Source organism: Neopsephotus bourkii, unplaced genomic scaffold (assembly GCF_033783945.1).
Source record: "Neopsephotus bourkii isolate Nb327-2 ecotype Australia unplaced genomic scaffold, CSIRO-AGI_Nbou_v1 NB_745, whole genome shotgun sequence".
Classification (NCBI taxonomy): domain Eukaryota; kingdom Metazoa; phylum Chordata; class Aves; order Psittaciformes; family Psittacidae; genus Neopsephotus; species Neopsephotus bourkii.
The window spans coordinates 1,197,608-1,222,911 of NW_026901243.1; the positions used below are offsets into that span (position 1 = coordinate 1,197,608).

At 41.5% G+C, this 25,304-nt stretch overlaps 1 protein-coding gene across 1 annotated transcript in view; it reads right to left on the reverse strand.

Moving 5' to 3' along the window:
- VIPR1 (vasoactive intestinal peptide receptor 1) overlaps positions 1 to 25,304 on the reverse strand; it is a 105,037-nt gene that overhangs the window by 51,968 nt on the left and 27,765 nt on the right. The window contains exons 2-3 of the mRNA XM_061354783.1: positions 19,279 to 19,375; positions 2,527 to 2,634 (exon numbers count right to left, since the gene is read on the reverse strand). Of these exons, the coding sequence (XP_061210767.1) occupies positions 2,527 to 2,634; positions 19,279 to 19,375 (205 nt within the window). The remainder of the gene's footprint in view (positions 1 to 2,526; positions 2,635 to 19,278; positions 19,376 to 25,304) is intronic.

Here is a 25,304-nt window from a genome sequence, read left to right on the forward strand (position 1 = left end):
AGAATAATATGCTAGCACATATGCTCTGCAAAGGCGGGATTCAACCATATAGTAAGACATTCATATCTGCCAGAGCCACTCTACAATCATTCCATTGTAAATGGAGAGAAGTACGTGGTTTATCCATGTTATTCAACTCATCCCGAGTCGAAGTCTGCTGACCTGCACCTCTGAGGAACCTATTTCTGGCTGCTGACTATAGAACAAGCTCAGAGATAGGTTTACATATGGAAAACTGTAAAGTCAGTTCACATGAATGCCATTCCAGGTTAGAAATTGGTTTCATAAATACAGGTATCTTAGTACCAGTACAGGCTGGTGCTCATGGACTTAGACCCCCAGAGTATCTGAGATGGCACTGGATGTTTATGTTTAAGAAACTAATGGAGCTCTCAGTGTCTACAGTGTAGATGCCTACCTGTGAGCTTAGTGCCTACATTTCTACTACACTCAACAGAAAATTTATCAATTCAGGCAATGACAACTAAAGAGCTGTTCGGGTTCCTACGTACAGCTCTGACTGCACTGACCAGATTACTGTTGATGTTAATGGGATCCCAGGCACCTACCTAATACAGACACACCTGCATTAGAAACAGCAATAATGAAGAGCACTGAATTCACTTTCTCCGACAGAGCAAGTCACTCTGTGCTTTATCATACTAAGCAAGGTAAGACAAATAAGAAATAGGTATTGCCATGGTGCTGTTCATCTGATCTCTTAAAATTGGCTCATTTATGATGAGATGAATCATGCCCTAGCCATCACTGACCCAACCAGCCAGCTATCAAGTGACTGAAACCCCTGGATGACAGTAAGATGCAGAAAAATACATTTAACCAGAGGAAATTCATCCAAAGCAGTGTGAAATTAACCTAGAATGCTGCTGGTCTTGCCAGCTACAAGGCTAGATGACATTTGTGAAGCTTTGCTCACAGAAGAGCACAAAAGCCAGCAGCCATATTACAACATGGGTATGCAGGAAAGGGTCATTGGTTGGCTTGTTTTTGCGGCTATTTCCTGGCCTGGAACATTAAGTGCACAGAGAACCCAAGTCATGTCCTAACTGTTCTCAGTGAAGTCTGGACTTCTCTCATGATACAAATCATTCACTTTCCTAAGCATAGGTTTTTTGAGATACCCTTAACTTATCTGAGAGACCAATGACACCTGAACAACAGGAGAACTGCACCTTTCTGCAAGGGAACGTGGAGACCATGATGTCCTGGGATATCTTGGAGAGTAGTACTTGCCTCTGAGTGGGCAAGTTTATTCAGTCTCATAAGCCCATCCTACCACACAGTTAAAGGCATTCCACTTTCATATATACAATACAAACGTATGTGTGTACATATATACATATATAAAATAATCAAATATCTGCAATACTTGCCTCATTGCTCTGCTCTGGTAGGATAAAGTATAAAAAAAAAACTTAGTTTCTTTTTCTTCCTGTTTATCTAACTCTGTCAGGTCTCTAAAACCCAGTGAGCAAATGTGCTGAGCACACAAAGCATCAACAGCTGGCAATTATTCCACATGGCTCAACCAATGCTCAGAGTCTCATCCTGCAAGATGTGATATTACAGCAGCTTCTGCCTGCTTTCTCTGCAATGATGAACTAGGGGGGAATTTTGGAAACAGCAAGATTACAGCACTAGGATAGGAATCCAGGATTTTGAATTTCCCATCTGGATCTGCAAAGAGTTTTGGTGCAGCCTTGGGCAAGTCATGTAATCAGCGTGTGCAGGTTAATCAGTGTAGTGCCGTGGTCTGTTAAACAGGGACAATATTGTATCCTTTCTCTCATTGATAATCTATCACGCATGTTTGGACTGCAAGGCTGTAAAAGTGGAGACTTATCAGCTCGGTGCATAATCTTCATTGCAAAAGCATTTAATTCTCTGTGGAGGTCTGCAGGAATACTATAATAAAAATAATAAATAATGACTACAAACTACCAGGAGACAAAGAGCCCTGTTGCTGCATGGCCCTTGAGACCTGAGTTTTAAATTAAAGCTTCCCGGAACACCCCAAACGGTGAGTTAAGCTACTTTCCCCATTAACCTTCCCCGCCGAGTATTTGTCAGGTTAATTTCCTGGCCTGTGGCCAAATCTGTCATTTCAGCAGAAAAATACTTCACTATGTACAGTTTCAGCTTGTTTATTTTATGTCAGTGACTTAATTAATTACAGTGCTAAACTGTTTTTTGTACAACAAACATACTATTATACGGTTGGATTCAATTTTCACTGCACAACATCCGTATTACTAGATTTCACCAGGAGCCATTTTTGCATCTGAATGATCCAGAGCAATATGTGGCGCTGCATGAAGGATAAGGAGGTTGCTCTAATGGTCTGGGCATTCATGTATGGCTTGGAAACCTCCTTTACCTTGTGCCAAAAGCTTTTTTCTCCCTCTGATTATACCAAGAAGTATGCCCTGGGATATGATATGAAGCCCCACAGGCAGTAAAGCCATAAACCCACTTCAGTGCACTGAGCTGTCTGGTTTTTCTTACCAAGAAAAGTTGTGAGGAATCTGAAGTACTTTGGGCAAGGCCGTACTACAACTTCTCCCACCTCCGCTTCAGGCCAGCATGTGATGTTGTCCCATTGCCTCCTGCAACCTGGGGGAAAAGAGAAAAGCAGATTGTAGAACAAAGCACAAGTGGGATCTGCTGGATGGAGCAGAAGAATTGGGGCAGAGCAGCTGTGCAAAAGTGCGTGGAGCTTATCACCTTGATGCAGTCTCCTTTTGGAAGGAAGGCACGAAATATTTCCTTTAAACTCGCAACGTTAATCTACCCCAATCCATGAAATTCAGCAGTGGTGCTGTCTGTAATATTCAAAAAATATTACAGAAAGAACAGTAGATCAGTGCAAGAACTAGGCAAATCAGAGTTAATAGAAAACGGTGCCTTTTTTTTAAGATGAAAAAGGCAGAAATGCCTAGTTAAGTATCTCTCTTCCTTGCCCTTAGCTCTCTGTGTTGAATTAAAGCACCTGGTCTGAACATGTGAGACATGCTTCCCTTCCCTCAAACTTGGGTCACTACCTTTTTCTTCCCCTTGAAATGAGATGATAGCACAGGGGATGTGCTCAGCAGTGAGGGGATGTTGATGACAATCAAGGGATCAGGAGCCAAATCCCTTCCCCAGAAGCATTTTTTCTCCTTAAAAAGGGAAGAAGGCACAAAACACTCCTGTGGGCTGAAGAGGGACAGTGTTGTTGTTAGGGAATGCTCTCTATGGAAGGATGGCACAAGGTGGTACTCTCCTAGCTGTCCAACCTAGGAATGAACGCATAACCAGTGCTGCTAACTTCAGGGAGAAAACTTCAGGGTTTGTTATAAGTAAGCATTTCTGAAGATTTTCTGCATAGAATAAAAGCTTTCTGGGAGACAAAAATTGCATGTCCTTCCTACAGAATTATAATATCTTGTTCTGATTTTGCCCTTTAATTTCTGCTTTCACAACAGGCGTTTATGATGTCACACACACGCTGCACTGTTGAAAGAACTGAAGCCAAAAGGACCTGGTAGAGCTGAATTAAAACAAACAAACAAACAAAGAAGTCTTGTTTTTGCCTCAACATATTACATATTTTATTACATATTTGCTAGAATTTTGAAAACTTTTTTTCCCCCTTCGGGCACATGCACTTCAATTGCTGCCTGGGATAGACAGACAGGTTGTCAACAGATCTCACTTTTTTAATAGCACCTCTGCTCTCAGATGTTTGTCATGCCCTATTAGATTGCAACACTTCCCCAAATGTGACTAGCATGTTACTGTTGAGGTCAACAGCACAACAAGAGAAACTAGACTATGAAAACCATTGTCAAGCTGCAGTTCTTGATAATTATATCCCAATCTGAAATTCCTCCTTTAAATCATTTCTCACTACTTCAGCTAAGAAAAAGGCCGGTGTCATCACCAGTATGTTCAGACTGAGAGAGTGTGCTGTCTCAGATCAATAAAGAGAGCACACAAAAACGCTTTGAAGCTGGAAAAGATCCCTCAGCTCTCTTTCAAAGTTATTTTACATGTTTTTCTTTTCTTCTTTCATGAGCAAACAGAACTTTTCAAACAAAGTCCTGAAGTGAGTTTATCGGAGCCTGAGAAACAGAATACCTGGCAGTATCTTCCTCGTGCATGCTTTTCTGTAGAATTCATTAAAATTCAGGTTCAGGTTTCTAATATCAGGTTCAAAGCTCAGTTTCCACAGTGTCATACTTATCTGCCACCAAACAGCCAGCAGCTCCAAAAGTATTAAGATATTAGCTATTCTGCCCATGGAAAATAGATGATTTTGTGACAAGGTCTTTCATGTTCTACAATCTTTTCCTCCATCAACCTCAATAAATTATAATGCACCCATTACCTCAGGACAGGTAATAATGCAAAATAAAATACAAGGTGATAGTATCAGATGGGTTTTTAAATGTCCTGAATTCTGCATTTTGAGAATTTTTGTGATCTTTATCTGTTTCTGTGTAAGCGTTTTTCATCACCACCTGTGATGCATGAAAAAAAAAAGCTTTTAGGTGCTTACTTTTGTAACAAAAGCTCTCTTTAATTAAAATAAAGACACACAACACTGGCCTTACAAGACACACAAAGTGGATGTTTAAACATTGTTGCCTCTGTAAAGACCTCTCACACATACCTACTGGCTCTTCAACACTATTCTTCCTTATTGTCCCACCATATGTGCTGACAATATTTGTGCAGCTTCCTGGAAGGATCCAGGTTTTAAAGGTGGGATTTGTTTCTCTAAATTTATACATCTAAAAGTCAGATCTAAAGAAGCCAATAGAAACCAAAGCTCTGCCTGGCAGTTAATGTAGCTCACTGTACGATGGATATCTAAAGTTAAGAAAATGAATCATTCTTTGGAGATATCATCTTCTCTCCAATGACTGGAAGACAGCCTGCATAAGCAACTTGAGTTTAATGAACTGGAACAATACAAAGACTGATACCAACAAAGTGCTTTGCATTTGCAGTTCAACACTTGCTGCTCGCCCTGTAGTCATCCCATGACAACATCTGGCAAAAGTCTGTGCCTGTCCATCCAGAACATAATCATTATCAAATATCATTCCAGAAAATGTTTTTCTTTCTCTCAGATTGATAGACCTTACCCTGGCAAACTGCTGGGATCAGGGGGTTGGCAGGCAGTATTCTGTCATGTCAGCATGACAGACCAATACTTAAGAAAACTATTTGAGGGCAGAAACAGCAGCAGTGTGCCTCGGAAAAAGGAAATCCCTCTCTTCCCTGTGGCATCACTTCGCCTTCATGAATGTAGTAAGGATGAAAATTTGTTTTGTCTGATCAAATCATGTTTAGTGATTGCTAAGTGCTTCTCCATTAATTCATTCTGAACGTTGCCCTTTGTTGCCTCCCTTACACTCAGTATCTGTAGGAAGGATGCAGAGGTATTTATCAGTTCTCACCCAAGGCAGCAGGTACAAATGAGCCATGAATACATGTGCCCTTCAACTCCACTTTGACAAAAGGAACTGCTCTGCTCATTTGCTTGTTATTGAAAGCCGAGGAATACATACTGCCAAGGGCTTTGCTTTGGAGAGGATTACAAGTGGAGAAGCAGTATGAAAATAAGCATGTGACTTTTTCAAGACAGTACCGTTTACCACATCCCTCGGTAATCAGGTACAGTCTTTAAACTTTTCTTATCATAAATACATATATATATGTACATATATATGAGTCTTTTCAATTAACTGCGACTTCCATATCTCAGCACTGTCCTGCTGTTGTCTGGTAGATCATGAAGTGCTTTCTGGAGCCAAATATCTTCTTCTGGAGGGCTGCAGGGGGAAATCTTTACTCTTAACAAAGCTTCCTCTTAACCTTCAGATAAGCAGATCAAACTGCTCATCATTGCCCAGCAAGCCACACAATTAGGGTAAATACCAGCAGCCACCTCTCACCGTCTTAAAGCAGGCTCCTGAAGGGCTGGAGGCTGTTTGCCACACACAGGAGCTGTGATCTTTATGTCCAGCAGCTGCCTCTTTGCAAGCCAAATTCCCCAAGTGCAAGCCAAAGGCTCCGTTAGCCTCAGCTGGGCTTTGCAGAGCCTTCCTCTAAGGAATTCTGCCTCAGAAGTGGCTGAAAAACACTGACACAGTCCTGGCTGCAGTGGGTTAGAAAACTCCACTACAGCTGCAGAAAGTGGAAACCTTTTCCACTGTATCTGCTAAAAGCAAATCAAAGCTCAGGCCCTCATTTCCTCTCTCTTTATAAGGTTAATAAACAGAAACAGGTCAATTGTCATGAGACTCGGGTATGCAGCGGTTTTTGAACTGGAAGACCAGAGTGCAAAACCCATTTATTTGTGTCATATCTACACTTACAGCAAATACATGGTGAAAGCTTATCTAGGAAGCAGCAGAGAGTAACTTTCCTTCATGAATAAACATGACTTCCAGAGCTCTGGCAGGGCTCTAAGATGTGACTAGGTTTCGCTGAGGGAAGAAATGAATGGCAGTAGGATTGTGCCAGGCACTTTCTTAACACAGGTGAACTCCCAATTCAGAAAAAAATAAAAGCTTTCAGCACATTTATTATTTGCACTAAATTTTCCCTGATGAATGGGGTCACTCCTGATCTCTTCTGAAAGTCATTCACACACAAGACTTTTGCTCTTTGGACCCATGTAAAGATACCCATTTGATGCCTGAGGTATCTTGGGATCTCTGCACGCCTCTTACTACCCACAGGTAGGTAACAGCAAGGCAAAGGGCTTCATTAAGCCAAGCTGAGATATCCCTCAGGGTACTGGCTGGTGCGCTTGCAATGGAAACTCATTTTCAACTCCAATCTGATGTCAGCAGGCAGTTTCCAGCCTCTCTGGAGTTAGGACTGAAAATAGCTATTGGGTGACATTTGTCCTCTCACTGACAAGCTCATGCAGAAATGCAGCCTAGGTGCTCACCTGTGGTTTGCCCAGTTTGGTCTCATTACAACCAATTAGCAACCTTCTTATCCCAGCTGAGCCCTAAGCTTTTGCCTGACTGAGGAATACAGATCCCAGAAGATGGTCCCTGCAACAGTCTACTAACTTGGTTCCAGACAGGCAGCTGAATTCAATCCCAGTAGAGGTTAGGAAAACCCATCGTGAGCTCTGGGTTACTACTACTGCCCCAGACTCCAATGAGCAGAGAGCTCCTGAATCAGAATAATCTTCCATCTAAATCTTAAAAGTTATATGTAATAATAAAAAATACCTTAGATAGGTTCTTTTTCTTCCATAAGCTTTCTAATTAAATTCATTTTTCTTCTGAATCTCTGGAAATTTTTAAAATTCACTACCTCTTGGGCCAAGGAGTTGCAGAGTTGAGTTCCACAGTTTAAATGTCCACTGAAAAAACCTACATGCTTTCTGAATTTGCTTTGAACCTGCTCATTGCTGGTTTCATTAGGAATTGCCTGGTTCTTTTACAAAGACAGAAATATTCATAGCCTAACTACAGTATCCCCTTCCCTGGAGAGAAAGAAACCATAAAATCCTCTTTCATGTCCTTCCTCAGGCATCTCTTTTTCAAGCTGAAGTGTCCTAACCTATTTAGTTGCTTCTAGCATGGAAGCAATTCCCTCTCATTTCTCCCTTGTATCTTTTGTGGTTTTAATTCTACCCCATCCTGCCCTGCCCTGGACTTGCAGAATAGAGTTTCACCTTATTTTTCTGCGACAGATTGGGTTGACCAGGGCTAGCTTAACGCCAAGGTTTCAGTAAATTAATCCTCCCACACTTCCCTGCAAAATTCAACCCTTTCCCTCCCATATTCACTGCTGCGCCCCTGTCCTTCCTCCCTCCTCGCAGCCCCTCTCACATATTCAAGTATCCTGCGGGCATCTCTTCTCCCCCAGCTTCATCTCATCACCTTTTTATCGACGCTGGCAGCCTGCTCCAAAGCAAACCCATCCCCTCAGAGCTCCCCTTTCAACTTTCCACGGCTTTGCATTTAATCTGAATTTTTTTGCCTGTCATGCTGCCTGCTATCACTCCAGCACTGTAGGCAGGATGTGACTGAGAAACCACATAGCTGAAGGAAAACCACAATTCTGCCAAGGGCATGCAGAAGCCTGATGCCACCCCACCACTGATGTGCTCTTTGTAGTGCACTGATGGCTCTTTACTCATCCACCACTGAGGGATTTGCAGTCCCGCTTCAGGAGAAAATCAACTTGGGCAATCACAGAAAATAAAAAGTATCCCCAGACTGAGGGTAAGTGAAAGATTTTACCTTGGACTTTGCCTCAATATCTGTGGCAAGCCAGAGATACTGATTTCATTTTTCCCACCCTGCATACAAGCTGGAGAGTAACAAGAACAGTGTTGCTTGCTATAAAAACTGGTTTGCACTTCTTCCAGTAGAAGCTGTTCAAGCACTCAACAAGAAGTATTAGGATATATTTCTTCCTAAATTTTTCAGAAATTTGACTCAAAAGACACAGGAAGGATACCTCACCTTAAACCCCCAGACTGAGTCATTCTAAACAGCATGAAAGAAATCACTACGACTATTCCTTGAGGATTATTTTAAAGCACAAAAATCTGTTGGTTTTGCACAAAATCTTTTTTGCACAAGAGAATCTGTTTAAGCACAAAAATCTGTTGAACTTCACAAAAAAGCTGAGTCCTTCTATCCTCAACATCTACTAGAAAACAAGTTTAAAGAAATAATAATCAAAGTTTCTAATATTTTAAGCTTTCTTAACCAACAAACTAAATACTTGACTATTTCCATCCGTTCAGATCACTTCTCTTATAAATCAAATTTGTGAGCTGAGTCCTTCTGCCTAATTCCAGAACATGTAAACTGAAACAAAAGATACAAGACTTAAGACAAAGTGCTGTGACATGCAGCATGCTTAAAGGGTAATTCCAGGGCTTCCTCATTCCTTGCTCAAATCCCCCTGCTCTTCCAGAAGTTGTAGAGAACTGTACTTACAGAGAACCAGACTTTGAATTTAGGTACCTGCTTTTCATAAATGGCTTTTCCCATGTGGGCACCCCTAGACAGCAGTTCATAGCAAAGATGATCAGGGTCAACCTCTAGCAATGTTTTTTCTTTTGACTGTTAGGGAGACAAGAGGAACTACACTGATAATGTAGGGAAGGGTAAAATGGAAATTTCTTCTACAAACTGCAAGCCACAGACTGCCTGTCCTGCTACTACAAAGATACTACAGTCCTTACTCAAAGCTAGAGAGAGAGCTTCACCATGTAAAATCTTCACAATCTGGCTCTTACTTATTAAATGTGCTGGAGTTTGTGCTGGAAATGTCCTTCTCACCCATACATATAGAGGGCTTTTTGTCAGAGCAGGAAGGGTTGTGTGGATGCCCTGTATCTTAGCTCTGTAAGAAGGCATAAAAAGGACCAGAAAGCTTTGGTTTCACCTAAAGCTATTTTTAATGGTTAAAAGGCAAGAAAAACTAAAAGCTAAATTTGTGAAACAATGATAATTTAAAAGCTTTCCATAACAGAACCCCTACTTAGGCCTGGTGGATGTAAAGCATGTTAACTCTGACTTCAGCTTCTCACGTTCTCATGTTCTCCATGATTTCATTTTCTTATGTTAAAAGGTCTTGATATCAAGAAATAAACGCACCTGAGTACAGAAAGTTCAGTGCATAGTAAAATCAGTGGACAAATCTCCACCGACTGCAGCAGGTTTTTGGATCTCGGCCATATATTGTAACAGGAGTTCGACATATCACGGCATATGCAATATTTTCCAGTATACTTACCCTACATAAAACGGTGGATACCATCATGAAAGTGCTCTGATACAGTCAACAGGGAAAGAAAAATAAAAAAGGAAGGAGAGATTTCTCAACCAGAAATCTGACAGGATGTGAGGGGGACAAACACAAGCCATTGTCAGAAACAAAAGCTCTTCATAGATGGATTGCATAGATGAGCAATTATCCAGAGCCTTGGAAATGCTTTGAATTTGCTTTCTATTAGTCTGTAGCAACCGCATTTTATCTTTATTTTTATAATGTGTGCATAACTAAGGCTGTGCGCATTTATGTATTATCCAATGCTAAATAAAAAAGAAACCAAAAAGCCTGATGGCATTTAAAAATGTTACAGATTCTCCAAACTTAAAAAGCCTTTTCCAGTACAAGACTTAGATCCACTAAATGGCTGCTAATCCCGACAAGTCACAAGACAGCTGTTCCCAAGTCAAATAAACATTGCTGTTTGCTAGAAAACTTGCAGCCAGGACATGTCAGCAACAAGCAAAAAAAAGCACAGCCTCCACCTCTACAGTATATTGAAGCAGAAAACCGATGTTGCAACATCTTATCTCATGATCATGTCTGTAGAAAGGTGAGGTCAAGGCAAAAACCAGCTCTCAGCTCTACAGGGAAGAATGATGAGGTGCTGTGCAGAGCTGAGTCTGAATTTCATCCTGTTGCTTGTTCACATCTGGACTTCAGGCTTAGACAGTGACAAGCAACTGAGGAGTTACCACTGTTCAACTGGGAATTAGCAGTCCTCAGAGGAGAGGTGCACCCTCCTTAAGCAGTGGGTTACCAAGCAAGGATGGACAGCCAAATAACAAGCTTTGTAGGGAAAACACCTTTGAGTTCTATTTCCTCAGAAAGACTCATGACCTGGAAGAATGGCCATCACCTTTGTACTGGATCAAAGCAGAAAACACAAAAGTCTGGGGGCCGCTCACATCTAAGGGTTGAAGCTGGGTTTACCCCCATGGCAACATACTTCCTTCCAATGTTTCAGATGCCAGCTTTCCTAGCACAGTCAAGGGAAGGGTATCCTCTGAAAACTGCAGGGCAGATTTCTTTCAAATTTCCAGAAAGCAGGATCCACCTCTCTAAGAGCTACATCATAAAGTGTTGGTGGCTGGGAAGAGTGCCAGAGCAGATGGAGAAAGCATTAATGAAGGAAGACCATTTGCAGTGGTCTGTCCCAACTGAGTATCATGGCCACTGTTTGTAACTGGAAGAGAAATCTCTGTTAAATAAAAGGCACCTTGACTCTGATACTGATCATCTAAGGGCGATAAATGAGAGTCTGAGGTTTAAGGTCTTGATATCACATGGCTGAAATTTCTGCTGTTGTTAGGAAAGGCCACATTTTCAAGGAATGGAGAGGACTGACATTATCATATCTGGAAGTTGCCTGATGCTGCTGATCAGAGCAAGACTGAAACCAAAAGGACCTTTGTATCACCTAGACCAGAGTAATACAGAAAAGTAAACAAAAAAATAAGGAAAGACGACATGGAAACAAGTCCTGCAGGTACCTTTGCCTTTAAAGAGATTGTTAAGGTCAAGTGTAGTTACCTATTTTAGGCTGAACTGAATTGTTTTCCAAGCTTCTTTGAATATGTTGGCTAGATCATAGCTTGATTTAGCTGTCTAGCAGTAGTCCTTTAATGCCATTCCTTATGTCCCAGGATATAGAATATTTATGGAGGAGCTGGTGGATACAGGACAAGCCTTATGAGAGCCCTACACGATTCTGAAATGATAACTGAAGGCCACACTGATTACCCAAGAGCATATGTTAAGAACTTTGATTTGTGGCTAACGGTTCACAAAGGTCAACCCCTATCCAAGGGTCTGGCTATTTTTCTTGACCTTTTTTTGGACTGTATCAACCATGGGGACAAGCCTGCCTGCTTCCCCTACAAGCAAAGCCTCTCTGTAGACTTTCTCAGCCTGGGGACAGGTCTCTCCTCTGGCTGCACCAGTGGCACATTACATGAAGTGCCCCTCAGATATCTGCCAAGATGTGTATTTCCCCTGGAAGCTGCCACCCTTCAAATCTGCCACTTCAGTGGCTCATCTGAATGCTCCCTCTGCTCCTGAGCTTAAAACAGTGGTTTTTTTTGCAACAAACCCATCCATCCTCATATATGTGGAGGTGTAAAGAGCAAATATATGAGCACTTGGCAGGTCTCAGGGATGTACCACCACCTTGACACAGCCAGAAAATGCAACATCGCCCCAGCCTGAGGTGAATGGTCCATCCATCCCTTTCTCCACCCTGCTGTGTGAACTACCTTGAGTGCCTGAGCTGCCATTAGCCACGTAGCGCCTGCTCTAGCAATGGAGCACCTGGAGAGCTCCTGATAACCAGACTCTCATACAAATCCAACTGACACATCATCTATCCCAGGAGGTCTTACATAACTGGAAGGTGAGAATTCACTTGAACTTTTGCAAGCAAGAAATTATTAATTATTTCTTATCTTACTGCACTATAAACAGATGGCAATGAATAAACAGGCTCCTAATTTAAACTTCATTAATGTTTTTCCAGCTTGACTTTTAATTTCCATATGTTCACAGCTTCTTCTCCCATCAAACACTCCTTGACTTCTTCAAGGGAGACTGACACAGAACCTCAAGTTCCAAATTTGGCTTTTAAAGCTAGTGTCTGCTGTAGCCTGTGGAACAGCAAAAGCAGTATTCAGAGTTTAAACAACATGGGCCATTTCCCACCTGTATTTCTTTGCATAAGACAATGCTGCTGATGAGCTTGTAGGACTTTGCTCTATTGCTTATAACAAGTGAGAAACACGTACAAATAAAGCAAATGTGAACAAGCCTTTGGAGGGGATTGGCACTAATTTCTTTTATGTTTTCTACTTTTCTGACTTTCTGATGGGTTTCAAATCCTGCTTGAATGACAGCTCTACACTGCAAATGTAAAGCACAGTGCTGAAGTTATCAGAAGCAGCATGACTGTAGCAACTTGATGCTATTGCAATTTTCACAGACAGTTAGAAAATAAACTGAGCTATCTCCAAGCTACTGAACTGTGGGGAGCAGACAATCAAAATTCTGGTGTGAAAAAGCTGACAGCCTTCAGCTGTGAAGTTCTGAGCCTGTTTCATTTGCACTTCAAGAATTTAGGGTCCGAACCAAGGGTCTTCCCTTCTGGACAAGGCAAAAAAAAAAAAAAAAAAAAAAAAACACCAAAAAGAAAGTCCATAAAGTGACATAAAGTGACAAAAAACATAAAGTGACAGCAATTCAACAAAGGGAAATGCAAAATCTTGCACTTGGGACACAACGATGGCCATGCTGGAGAGGAGCTCTGCAGAGAAGGACCTGAGGGTCCTGGTGGACACCAAGTTGAACAAAAGCCAGCAGTTTGCTCTTGTCACAAAGAAAGTGAATGCAATCCTGGGATGAATTAGAAGTGTTGCCAGCAGGTCAAGGGAGGTGAACCTTCCCTCTGCTCAGGGCTGGTGAGATTCATCTGGGGTGCCAGATCCCCATGCACATGAGGGATGTGCATGCTTTGCAAAGGGCTGCCAAGATTATGAGACCTCCACATCTGAGGAAAAGCTAAAAGAGCTGGGAAGAGAAGGCTCAGGTGGGATCTCATCATGTGTATAAATATCAAATGACATTCAGGGGAAAGCAATGGAAACAAGAGGGGCAATGGGCGCACTGAAGAACTGAAAACCAGAAAATTCCATTTTATAATATTTTTTCCCCTGATAATATAAACACTGGACTAGAGAGGTTGTGGAGACTCTGGACCTGGAGATACCAAAACCCAACTGCACATGGCCCTGAGCAACTTGATTCGGTTGACTGCATTCTAAGTAGGTGTTTGGACTGGATGATACCAAGAGGTCCCTAACCTCAGTGATTTAGTGACACTAAGCCAAGGAACTATGTTAACACAGAAAACCATTTCCCACATGCTCAGATAGTAAAGAGTTTTCTGTGGTTCAAAGGCCTCCCCTCTCTGTTCTTATTTTCCCTCACACTCAAAATTCCATGTCATTAAAGTAAACTCCAAAAGCGGGCTGGGATTCCTGAGCCCAAGTGCTACCTGATCTTCTCATCTCTCATGAAGGCTGTTGGCCATACAATGGCATGCTTCCTGTACAGTGGCATGTTCTCCAGAGCTGTTAATCCCACCCAAATACAAGTCACGGTACTTTGTTCAACTGCTATCCCTAAATAACCCTCCTGCTTCTGAAAGAATATCTGACTGCAGAGTGAATTAGTTAGCAAGAGTAAGATGAACAGATAATGAGCAAAGTCAGCTGACATAGACCCGATTTGCTTTACTTGGTTTTTTAAATGAAAAAGAGAAAGTTACTTTAAAATCAAAAATTACTATTACTATTATTATCAGTTTATTTAGGAACTTCAGATTAAGCTGAACTGTTTGCAAACTACAGCCATGGAGAGGTGAAGATTTCTTAAAAACAAAACCAAAAAACCTTCCTCTGTGCTCTGGGATCATTACGTAAAAAAGTGGAAGTCAGCAAGAAATAACGCAGTGGTGAGACTTGCCTTGCAGCAAGCCTTTAGGAGCTCAGCCATACTTCATATAGAGAGGTATCTGCCACCATCTGTGAGTCTGGAAAGCAAAACCCCCTTCAGCCATCCTCTCCTCTGAACCTTTGGGAGAGCTTCCCTACTGCTGCTAACTGTATTATCAGCTAAGCAATCACTGTATTGCATATAGATATCCTGGCTGAAAAAGTATCTGGAGTAAAAGACTGGTTTTTAGTGGGGCTGTGATCACATTCTTCACTTTTGAAATATGTTTGTAAGCATTTTGAAAATAATGCAGAGGCCTGAGGAACTCTATTTATTATAAGTGCCTAAAAACTACAGAGTGCCTTGGAGAATCCCAGGCTGTGAAATCACCTTCTTTATTTGTTTTACATTGCTGTGGTTGGAAATGCCACTAGAGAAGTAGCTCTGTAGAGCCAGAGAGCAAAGAGAAACGTAGAGAAGACAGCACAAGATGCTATTGGGCACCTTGCAATCTGTGATTGCAGTAGCTGCTGCCAGTGTGCAAACTGCTTTCTATGAAGCAATCCTTCAGAACTTCTCATCACACTTGTAGAGTGGGGTCACAGACAGGGCTTTCACTAAACACATTCAGATGCTGGGACTGACTTGGCTGAACTGATACTGCAGTTGCCCAGGAAGGACTCCTGCCTCTTCACACCCATTATAGCACTGCATTGCCTGGCACAGGCATATAGGGCAATGTGGCTTTGAGTATGTTAGACATAACTTGAGCATTCCTAAGGAACTCTCTAAGCAGCTGCTGGGAAAACAATTCCACAGAAATCTGCTACCGCAGCCATTGCAGACTAATGTACAACCTGGATGAAGTGAATCTTCTCTTTTGGGGTGTTATTGCTCCCCAGATACATAGTAGCTTCCTGTGTATTTAAATTGTGGGGTGCTGCCAAAATACTGCATTTCCTATTCCTCTATCTACAGTACTTTTATAAGTCCCAATTGTAAAATAGCTGGACACTTTTCAGTTTGGTTGTACTTATCACCACTAGACAGAAAATATTAATATTTCTATTTTAAAGGATAAATACTAAGGCCAAGAGACCCAGCAGTCATCTGAACTGCAGCAACAGTGCTGCCATAGTTGCAATAATCTAAGAATATCAAGTAAAAGTCTGCAGAGAGACCCATTGTGAGACTAGCACAGAGTGGGATTAAAACATGCTTAGGGTGGGACATCAAGGCATCCACAGCTAATGATTCACATTTGTATAATTACAAGCAGACATGATCTGTGTCATTCACGGTATTTCATCTAGTGCATCCCAGCTATGCCAGCTATGAGACTGGCCCACTCCTTGCAAGGAAAGAGACAACTCACACATAACAAAACTACAGACTTCACTAGTGCAGCACTAGTCCAGCACACGTCTCTCTGTTATGCAATCCAGCAGCACTTTGTCCTTAGCTGTGTAATAAGGGAGGAATAACCAAAATTCTTTTTCCAACATGTCAAAACTCAGGAAAAGCCTTCTGTATCACTTCACAGAAATGATGCAGACAACCTCTCTGACTTGAGTTTTAGGTGCTTTAGGAACATAGTCTGCACCGAGATTGAGATGAGGCATTTTACACATTGTTGCCTGCATTGAGCAGGGAAGAATCCTGCCACTTGCACAGAAACAGGTTTTTCAGACTTTTTTTTAAATAATGCCTCAAATTATATTGTGAGAACTCTTTGGGGGCCAAAGGGCTGGAAAGATCATCTAACAAATACCCCAATGAAAGTCTAGCTGCCTGAAACGCAATTCTGTATGTGATTCTCATCACTCCTAATGATGGAACTGGGATTTACCTGATTTGAATTCCCCTCCAAGCCAGTGAACACCAGGCCAGGAATCATCCATGAAGTGTGGTTACTTCCAGCACAGCTGAGATGCTCACTAAGAACCCCCTCATAGTAAATGAAGATCTTGTGAACAGGCAAGACAATATGAACATCACATCCTAAAAAACATGCCTACACTAGGCCAGAATACACTAGAGATACCTAAAATCAAAGGAAAGAAATCCCTCACCAAAAGTCATTCCCATGCAATGGCTATCTACCTGTGTAAACCAAACTGGTCTCAGTCTACTTAGTTTTGGTTTTCATGGTAAAGAATAGATATCCATATTGAATCACAATTTTCAAGTTACATCCTTACTTAGCTATTTCAGCATGGAGGTAAAAAGATAACAGGGCAGAGGACTGTATGAGCAGTCCTGCTCACAAAATCCAATCCTGTGCGGCAATACGCAACTGCATTCTACACACCCTTTCATAAACGGGGCAAGCTCTGCCATGAAGTCAATAAAACACTCCTTCCTGCAGACCCTCAGAAAGGCTGTTCAGAATCCTCTGATGGTTACAAACTTCCTTTAAAGTCCAGACCTTGATCTCAGAGTGACTTTATTCTCCTGTGTACACAATGCCAGCTTAAACTGGTTTTCCCTGTTTTTGCAATAATCTGCATCTTCTGCAGCCCTTCCCATGCTGAAAAGTTCACCTTTTCTTATCAGAGGTGGTCATGCATTTGATACCAGCTGTATCTCTGCTTAAAGTCTTCTCAAATCTGGTTAACTTAATGGATACTGAATCACATTCCTCATAGGGAATAGAGAAACTCCCATCCTGCAGTCCAGGACTGCTGACACTAGGAACAAAAATTGGCACTTACTACCAGCACTAAAAACCACAGAGGTTTAATTTCAAAAGAAAGGATCGATTGCACCCATGCATATACACACAGTGTAAGGAATGTGTGCTTGAAGACAAAACAGCATTAAGACAGATATTATTGTTTATCAGTTGAAATCTAGCTGCTTACCCTGCGCCAGTGATCAACCTCAGCACTCCCATCAGATGTTCTTAGTGACTAATCTATGTGACACATTAAACTACATCTGTGAATACGCCTCTCTGATCAATACAATTGATAATGGCTTCTAAACAGAGGTTTATTTCCAGACTGTACCAAAAGGGTGCATTTCCTTATTTGCACTCATTTAATTAGAAAGGAAAACATATAATTTGTTAAACCTCGAGTGATTTTCTATTTGCCGAAAGGATGTGGAATGTGTAGAAAGCAGCACACCTACCTGGCCATAAATCAAGGTATTACATTACAAATGGCAGGGAATCTCAACTGCTTTCCATTCTCCTTCCCTGGGGGGACTGAACTGTACTAAAATTACATTCTTCCTCTGAGATAGCGTATTTTCTTTTCAGCAACACTCAGATTAAACTGTCATCACCTTCATACGATTGTGCATCATCAACTTAGATTTCTCCCCAACAAACTTCCCTTTCATCCCTAACCGTCAAAATTCAAAGTTTTATTTCGCAGCTATGCTCAGCTGCATTTATTAAGTTATGAAGCCCCACTCTAGAAAAGCATCTTTTTCCACACACTTGTACTCATATGCTCTATCTTGAACACTCCAAGGGGGAAACACATCTTCAGGCACTCTGAAGTTACCAGCCCACACCATTTTCAAAACAGACTTCTCCATAATATGATTCACCAATGGTCACCCACCTGAGAGCCAACACTTTAGAGATGCTGGTTTCCTTCTGTTGATTGCAGTGGCAACCATGAGTGTCTAGGTAAGAGTCGGGTATTGAGCTCTTAAATACCTGCTGACACTTTGGAGCAAATGGATGCCAGCTGCTTTCCACACAGTTTTCATTGTAAAATTTGTTTGGACACCTGCTGTGCCAATATCAGTTCCACACTGATGTCATCAGCAACCATTTCTACCCAGGACATGCAGACACACACAAAGGACATCTGACGAACTTGGGAGTAGCAGGTATTGTCCCCATGGACAAAAAACCACTCTATAGTGCTCACAACGGCAATTTCTGAATCCATCCCATTTAAATGACTATGGGTAGTGACCAGTGGAAATGCAGAATTATCCTAGTCCAATATTTCAGCATTCCATTATGAAAAACAAACTCCAAAGGATTTTTATGTATTTGCTAGTGCTTGAGCGTTAAAGGCTTGCAACATAACTGTGGTTTTACATCAGAATAGGGAAAAATACTTTCAGTGGCTTAATTCAGCAGAAAAAAAAGAAAAAAAAAAAAAGAAAGCTGTTGTGGATTAAACTTTCCAATGAGAAAAATAATTTGAAAAGCAGAAAAAATTATTAACACTTCAAGCATTTATTTTATTTTCAATGTATGGTACTTAATTGGATTTCTTTAAATATCCACAAAACCAAAATGAAACATTTAGAATGTTTTTAACTACCCTGTCTTCTTCCCTTAATGGATTCCCAGAGAACATTTCTTTAAGCAGCTCCATTTAACTGCACAGGGATAATTTAAATAGTTTCTGAATCAAAGAAAACCATGTATAAGTAGATAAAAGCAGGGGCCAAAAGCCATCCTTGCATTCTGTGAAGATCCTCTAGATATCAGCTGCCTGGCCCAATTTCATTGACACCTTGCAGCCTTGGAGCATACCCTTCCTCCTCTGTCTCATCACCAGGACAGAAACAATTTTGGCATGGGAATCAGAGGGCAGTTCAAGGGAAGGAGAAGGTGGCCGTAACTTCCCTTGAATCAATCCAAAGCCTATGACAACATTAGGCTTTCACTCTCCAGGGAAAAGTTCATTAAGGCACTTCCAGTTCAGAGATAGATGATTGACTATGATGAAGCACACTGAGACACCTCAGCTAGGCGTACCAAGCAGGAAGGCAGCGAGTGAATACCAGCAAGCTATTCAAATTGTTGGTTGATTGAACTGTTCTTTGGAAGTACTTACTTATATTCCTCCTAATGCAAGAGCTCAGCATCAGCTGGAATGACTTCCCAGCTACAGCAGCAGAAGGGGTGAGAAGTGGCATGGATAGGGCAAATGCGAGGATGGGTGGTGCTGGCTTGCAGGCCAGGGAGAGAAGAGAGAATCCCCATACCTGAAGTCTGGTTATCCCCAGTCAGCTCTGCCAAGCACTGGCTGCGCTCCTCTTCAATCTCCTGCATGATGCTGCACTCTGGACGTGTGCTGGACACCTGCAGAAAGGGCAGAGAAGAAGAGAGTGAACAAAACCCAGTTACCTTCAGATATGTGTTCTGGGAATTCATGGCCGTTTGAGCTCTCCTAGGCCACTGCACAATGGGAATAAACATCCAGCCTTATTTTATGTTTGCTTGAGAGAAGGGAGAGTAGCCCAGAGCCTGCTGAAAAACAGCATTTCCCCCCAAGCCTTCCTTTAAAAAATCAAAACAACCTATTTTTCTCTGATGATCATGAGTAATTTTGCTTCTCTATGCTCCAGGAACCCTGCCTGGCTAACCTAACACGAACAGCTATCTGGGGCAGGAAATGGCAGTTTTAATATTTATGTCAAGAGCAGTGGGATCTATGCTTACATGGTTTATTCCCTCTGTTCTCACGTGGCCTGACTCCTGGCTCATGCTAATTCAAAGCAAAACAAAAATAACAAATCAAATAGGAATGAAATCTCAGATGCAGATTAGGAGATCAAGGAGGTAAAAAGCAGGAAATTCCCAGTAATAAGACTTTCACCCCTGAGTGGGTTCTCCTCGGTCAGACCTAATTATATGGTGTTTGCAATACAACAGTGGCTATAAATGTTCAGGTAATTAAACGTGGACTTCATCAACATGTAATCCATGAAGTGCCTTAATCATAAAATTCGCAAAGGAACCAGGAGTTCACACCTAACACAGTATCCCCTTGTCATCAACACACATTCAACTCAGAGGGAACACCTTGCTTTATAGCTATGACAACTGCAAGCAAAAATTGAGGTCCTATTATGGACCATGCTGCACAAACCCCTGTATCTTTCAAAGAGACTGGAAATGGCATTCACCAGGGAGAAACCTATTCAGAAACAAAGCTCCAAAGAAATGGCAAGAGGAGAATGATGTGAAGAGAACAGAAGTCTTGGCTTGAGTTTACACCATCATTATTAAATGTGATGTAGGAAAAAACACGAACTGGGTGAACTTCAGGGGCATGGGATGAGCCTTTGCCTGTAAGACAGTATTGATTCAGTGTTTGCTCTTGCTGGATTTTGGGAAAAAATATAGTTTCATCAGAAAGAGGAAGAGAAAATAGAATAACATAAAAAAAAAAAACAACTTTTCATGCCTCATTTCAAATCATGTGAGCTACTTCTCTATCCATAAATTTGCCAGACAAGTTTGTAAGACAGAAGGCCCAGAAATCCTCTGAAGGAACAATTCAACATTTTTATGTAAACTGCCCTTTGGATTAAAATTATAAAATAATTCAGCATGTTACATTTATTCTCACCATTTCTTACTAACCCAACCTGCTCTTTTCCCTGTTTCACCCCATGTTTTGTTCAGACTGTAATCTCCTTTAGGCTGGGAATGGGCCTTGATTAGTAGTGTATAAACAATTAATTATGTGTTTTTCTAGTCAAATTAAAAATTAAAAAAAGAAAAATGAAACCCAACCAACCAAACACAATGGGTGGGGGTGAAGGGGAAGTTATCTTGGTATTCAAATGTTTCTTTTTCCCAAAAGGAACCATCTTAGGGAATTTTATCTTGGCTAATCTGAAGTACCACAGATTCATTTCGTTTTGATTTACGGTGCTTCTTGCCTTTTTTACTTTAACCTTTAAAAATATGAGGGGAAGCATGAGAGATTTGCAGAACACTTGCTGTAAAGGTTTTCAAAACATTCTGACTTTTTCAAAGGAAAGATTTAACTCTCTGGACTTAAACTGTTGCCAAATTCACTTCACATTTACAAAGAACTCCAGTTTTCACTTCGAAAATTAATTCATGCAGGTCCGACTTTGATCAGGGTTGGCAAAGCGCTGTGTACTTGGACAGCATATTTTCAATTTTTTTGGTGCATTAGATTTTCTACTTACCCCATTAGCAAGTACTTCACTGCTGCATCTTCCCCTCACTACAAACTCATGCCTCAATTAGTTGATTGCATATTTACCTCAACAGCCCAACGTTTACTTCTAAGTGTTTCATCACCTTTCGGTAAAAAAAACCAGGTGGATTCTTCATTAGTATTCCGAAAGGTGGGCTTGTAATAGATTCAGGTACACTTAAAGTGGAATTAAAAAGCTCATATTTTTTTTCTACCAGTCCAAGAGAACAGACATCTGTGTTACACAAACCACTGGAGAAAGAGTGTCCAAAAGCTAAAACATCAAAATACAGATGATTATGGTTTTTGTAGTAATGGTGCTGAATTGCTGTGAGCTTTTAAACAAGGAGAATTAAGCAATGGCTCCATTGACTAAAGGAGCGTTTAGGTGCCTGATCCCCACTGATTTCAAGCAAACCCAGACACTGAGGGGAGATTTAGTTCCCCAAATAGAGGTAACTAACCTCAGCTGAGATGTCCTAAGGTATCCCTCTGGGCCAATAGCTTTCACTCTAGGGGGCATAGGCCAGTGTAAATCGGATGTCCTTCAACCCTCCAAAAGCAACCTCATATACATTAAACTGACTAAAACAATACTAGATTGTTACAAGCAAACAAGCAGTGAGTTTGCAGATGATACCAAGTTAGGCAGGTGTGTTGATCTGCTTGAGGTTAGGAAGGCTGGACAGAGGGTTGTGGACAGGTTGGATCTATGGGCCTGTGGTACAAGGTTCACCAAGGCAAAGTGTTGGATCCTTACCTGTGCCACAACAACCCCATGCAATGCTTCAGGCTTGAGGAAGAGTGGCTGGAAAGCTGCTCATCAGAAAAGGACTTGAGGGTGCTGATTGATGGAGCTGAACATGAGCAGCTTGTGACCAGGCAGGCAAGAAGGCCAGTGGTATCCTAGCCCATACCAGCGGTAGTGTGTCCAGCAGGAGAAGGGAAGTGACTGTCCCCTGTATGCAGCACTCGTGAGGCTGCATCTCAAATCCTGCGCAAAGTTCTGGGCCCCTCACTACAAGAGAGCCATTGAGGTGCTGGAGTGGACTCAGAGAAGGGCAACAAAGCTGGTGAAGCACAAGTGTGATGAGGAACAGCTGAGGGACCTGGGGGTGTTTAGCCTGGAGAAGAGAAGGCTCAGGGGGGGACCTTATCACTCTCTACAACTGCCTGAAAGGAGGCTGTAGTGAGGTGGAGGTCACCCTCTTCTCCCAGTTAACAAGCTATAGGATAAGAGGTAAGGGCCTCAAGCTGCTCCCGGGGAGGAAAAATTCCTTCACCAGAAAGGCTGTAAATGTGGCACTTAGGCACATAGTTTAGTGGTGAACTTTGCAGTGTTAGGTTAATGGTTGCACTCAATGACCTTTAAGGTCCTTTCCAACCTAAATGATTCTATAAACAAACAAACAAAAGAGGCATATATCCACCTTCTCTCCCAATAGGACACATCTTCCTTCATTTTAGCTGGGTAAAAGATAGATGGTTTAGTCTGAACTTTTATTATTCATTCTAGTCCAACAGAGAGCTAGCAAGCATCAGCTCTGAAGGCTTTCATCCCACTTCACTGATTGTACTTGGACCAGTTCAAAATAAAACACCTACTGTTTAGCTGAAGAAGGTTAGTGATGTGTGAATTTAATGTCTAAAGACCTTTAACAGAATCATCAAGGTCAACAGACTCACATTAGAGGCCTTCTAGTTTATGGCTCATTTTCCACATTAACTAAACAAGTAAATAAATAACCCAAACAGTCACAACATCACTCCTCCTACCTCCCTAGTGATAACGCTAATAACCCTCACACATCACAGCTGTCATTGCTATGGGTTAACAAAGGCCACTGGAATAAAAATAAAAAAAAAAAAAAATCACAGTTTTGGGCATCATTCGGAAACAGAAAAATGTGTCATTTTTTTGTTGTCAGGTCATCAGTTCACTTGGCATGATGCTGTGCAGAGCAACAAGTTCAGCTGCCTTAAGACCCCTGTAGTCTTGCCTGCTAAGGGTGATCTTCACTGGGACAAGAGACTAATAACTCTCCTTCCTTGGTGTATTTCTCCTAGAAAAACTTCAAGTATACTTGACAGAGAGCTTGGTACAAACTTACTTTTTTTTTTCTTCCCCAGCTCTCTTTTTTTTTTTTCCTCCTGTGTTGTTTTGGGGGTTTTTGTTTGCTTTTTTCCTGTGGAAAAAGCAGAGATCTGGAGCTTTGGCAACTTTCCCTGTAGCAGTCACCTGGCTATGCAGACACAGGGTTGAGGGTACACTAAGTTCACACTCCCTATCCAAAAAGTGTAGATAAAAGAAAAACATGACCAGCTTTGGTTAACTCACATGAACATGAGCTAGAGTGAACAGCAATGCAGTTTCCTGGGCATATCCACTGTGGGTGAAGGTGAAACTTGGTAAATCCACCTTCTCTAAACCCTCCTGGCATGCTCAAGATGCATGTATAAACTATGGTGGGCTTGTCAGGGGTTGTTTTTCCTGCGTAGACTCTGAGGCCCTGAGCAGAAAGATGAAGGGAATGTTTTTCTGGATGTGATTTCCTGCAAGTCTGAATTCTACAGCAACTCTCAAGTGGAATTATCCCCAAAGTCTTTATTAATGAGAGTTTTCCTTCCCTCTGGATCCCAGCGATTGTTAGAGGATTACCATACAGTCTGCTACTGCAAAAAAAGCTAGTATGAACACTCCTTAATTAAGTACAATTCAAAGGATTGTTACACACTGAAGGAGCCACAGAAATGTTTAGTCTCGTCTATGCCACTAGCAAAGCCAGGCTAACAATAGGCCAACTCCTTTGCTCACACAGCAACAACCCAAAGACAGGTGGGATTCACAGAGAAACCACATCTGCAAGTAGGTAGGAATATGGGCCCACAAGAAGTGCCATAGTACTTCCCCTTCTCCTGAGTCCAGACTGTTTCTGGACTAAACTGAAGCTCACCATATGGAGACTCCAGCAGAGGTGGCAACTAGGGTGACCACTATTGTAATAGGATTTGGAGTCAAACAAGGAAGGAACAGAATTGAAAAGCCTACGGATGATGAAATCACAGTCCTCACCCATTTCTGATCAGCTTCCAAAGCCTACACAGCAGTGACACATGGGATCGCTTCTTGTTACCCGAATGAAAATTTCTTGTACCATTACTACCTTCCCTGACCTTCTGTGAAGGTAGTAAAGGTGTAAGATGACAGCATCAGTTTCTGTAACTTGACTTCAGTCACTGCTGTAAGTAGAGATGGAATTTCTTGCTTGTCCACATTTTTCATGTGGACAGCAAAGGAAATTAAAGGTTTCAGAAGCAGGCCTTATTTCAAGACTCCGCAACATAATCTGAAGTAGCTTCTTCTGGCTAATTGCCAGAAGAGCTCACCATTAATTTCAGTCCAGGGCTTTCATTTATGCTCATTGTTTGTAGGAACACAGGACCAAAAGAACTTCTTTTGCAACAATCTTGCCTTTGATTTCTTTCATGTCATTCCGCTCTGTCTTAAAACTAGATTTTCAGTTTCCTTTTCATCCCTTCCTTTTGAGCATCCTCAGATAAATGCAGCTTTATTCCTAAAAATCTGCTGAGTGAGCCAAAAAAACACTATGAACAAGTACAAGAATGAGCAAAGAGAGTGAGCCAAAGGAAGACCCTGACAGAGAAGTTTTACTTACACTGATGGGTAACACAATTTCCAACAATAACACTGTCTAACTTAAAAGCTGCACAAACTCTGGTGGTCTTGAAGGAAAAAAAATATCACAATGTATTTATGGAGTATTATAATTATTTGTTCTTCTACAGGACCCTTGTCTACTAACTCAAATCCATGTTACAAATATGTCATGACGGTACGGGGAAGTAACTGCTAGATACCCGTAATACAGACATAAACTGGGAGATACGACCAAGTTCAAAACATATCAAACACACTGTGTGGCCTTTGTAAGATCAATAAAGGAGTTGCAAAAACAACTTTTTTTTTTTTTTTTTTAAGCAGAGGAAAGCTATATTCTGCTATGACCTCTACTCACGTTGTCAGTACATGAG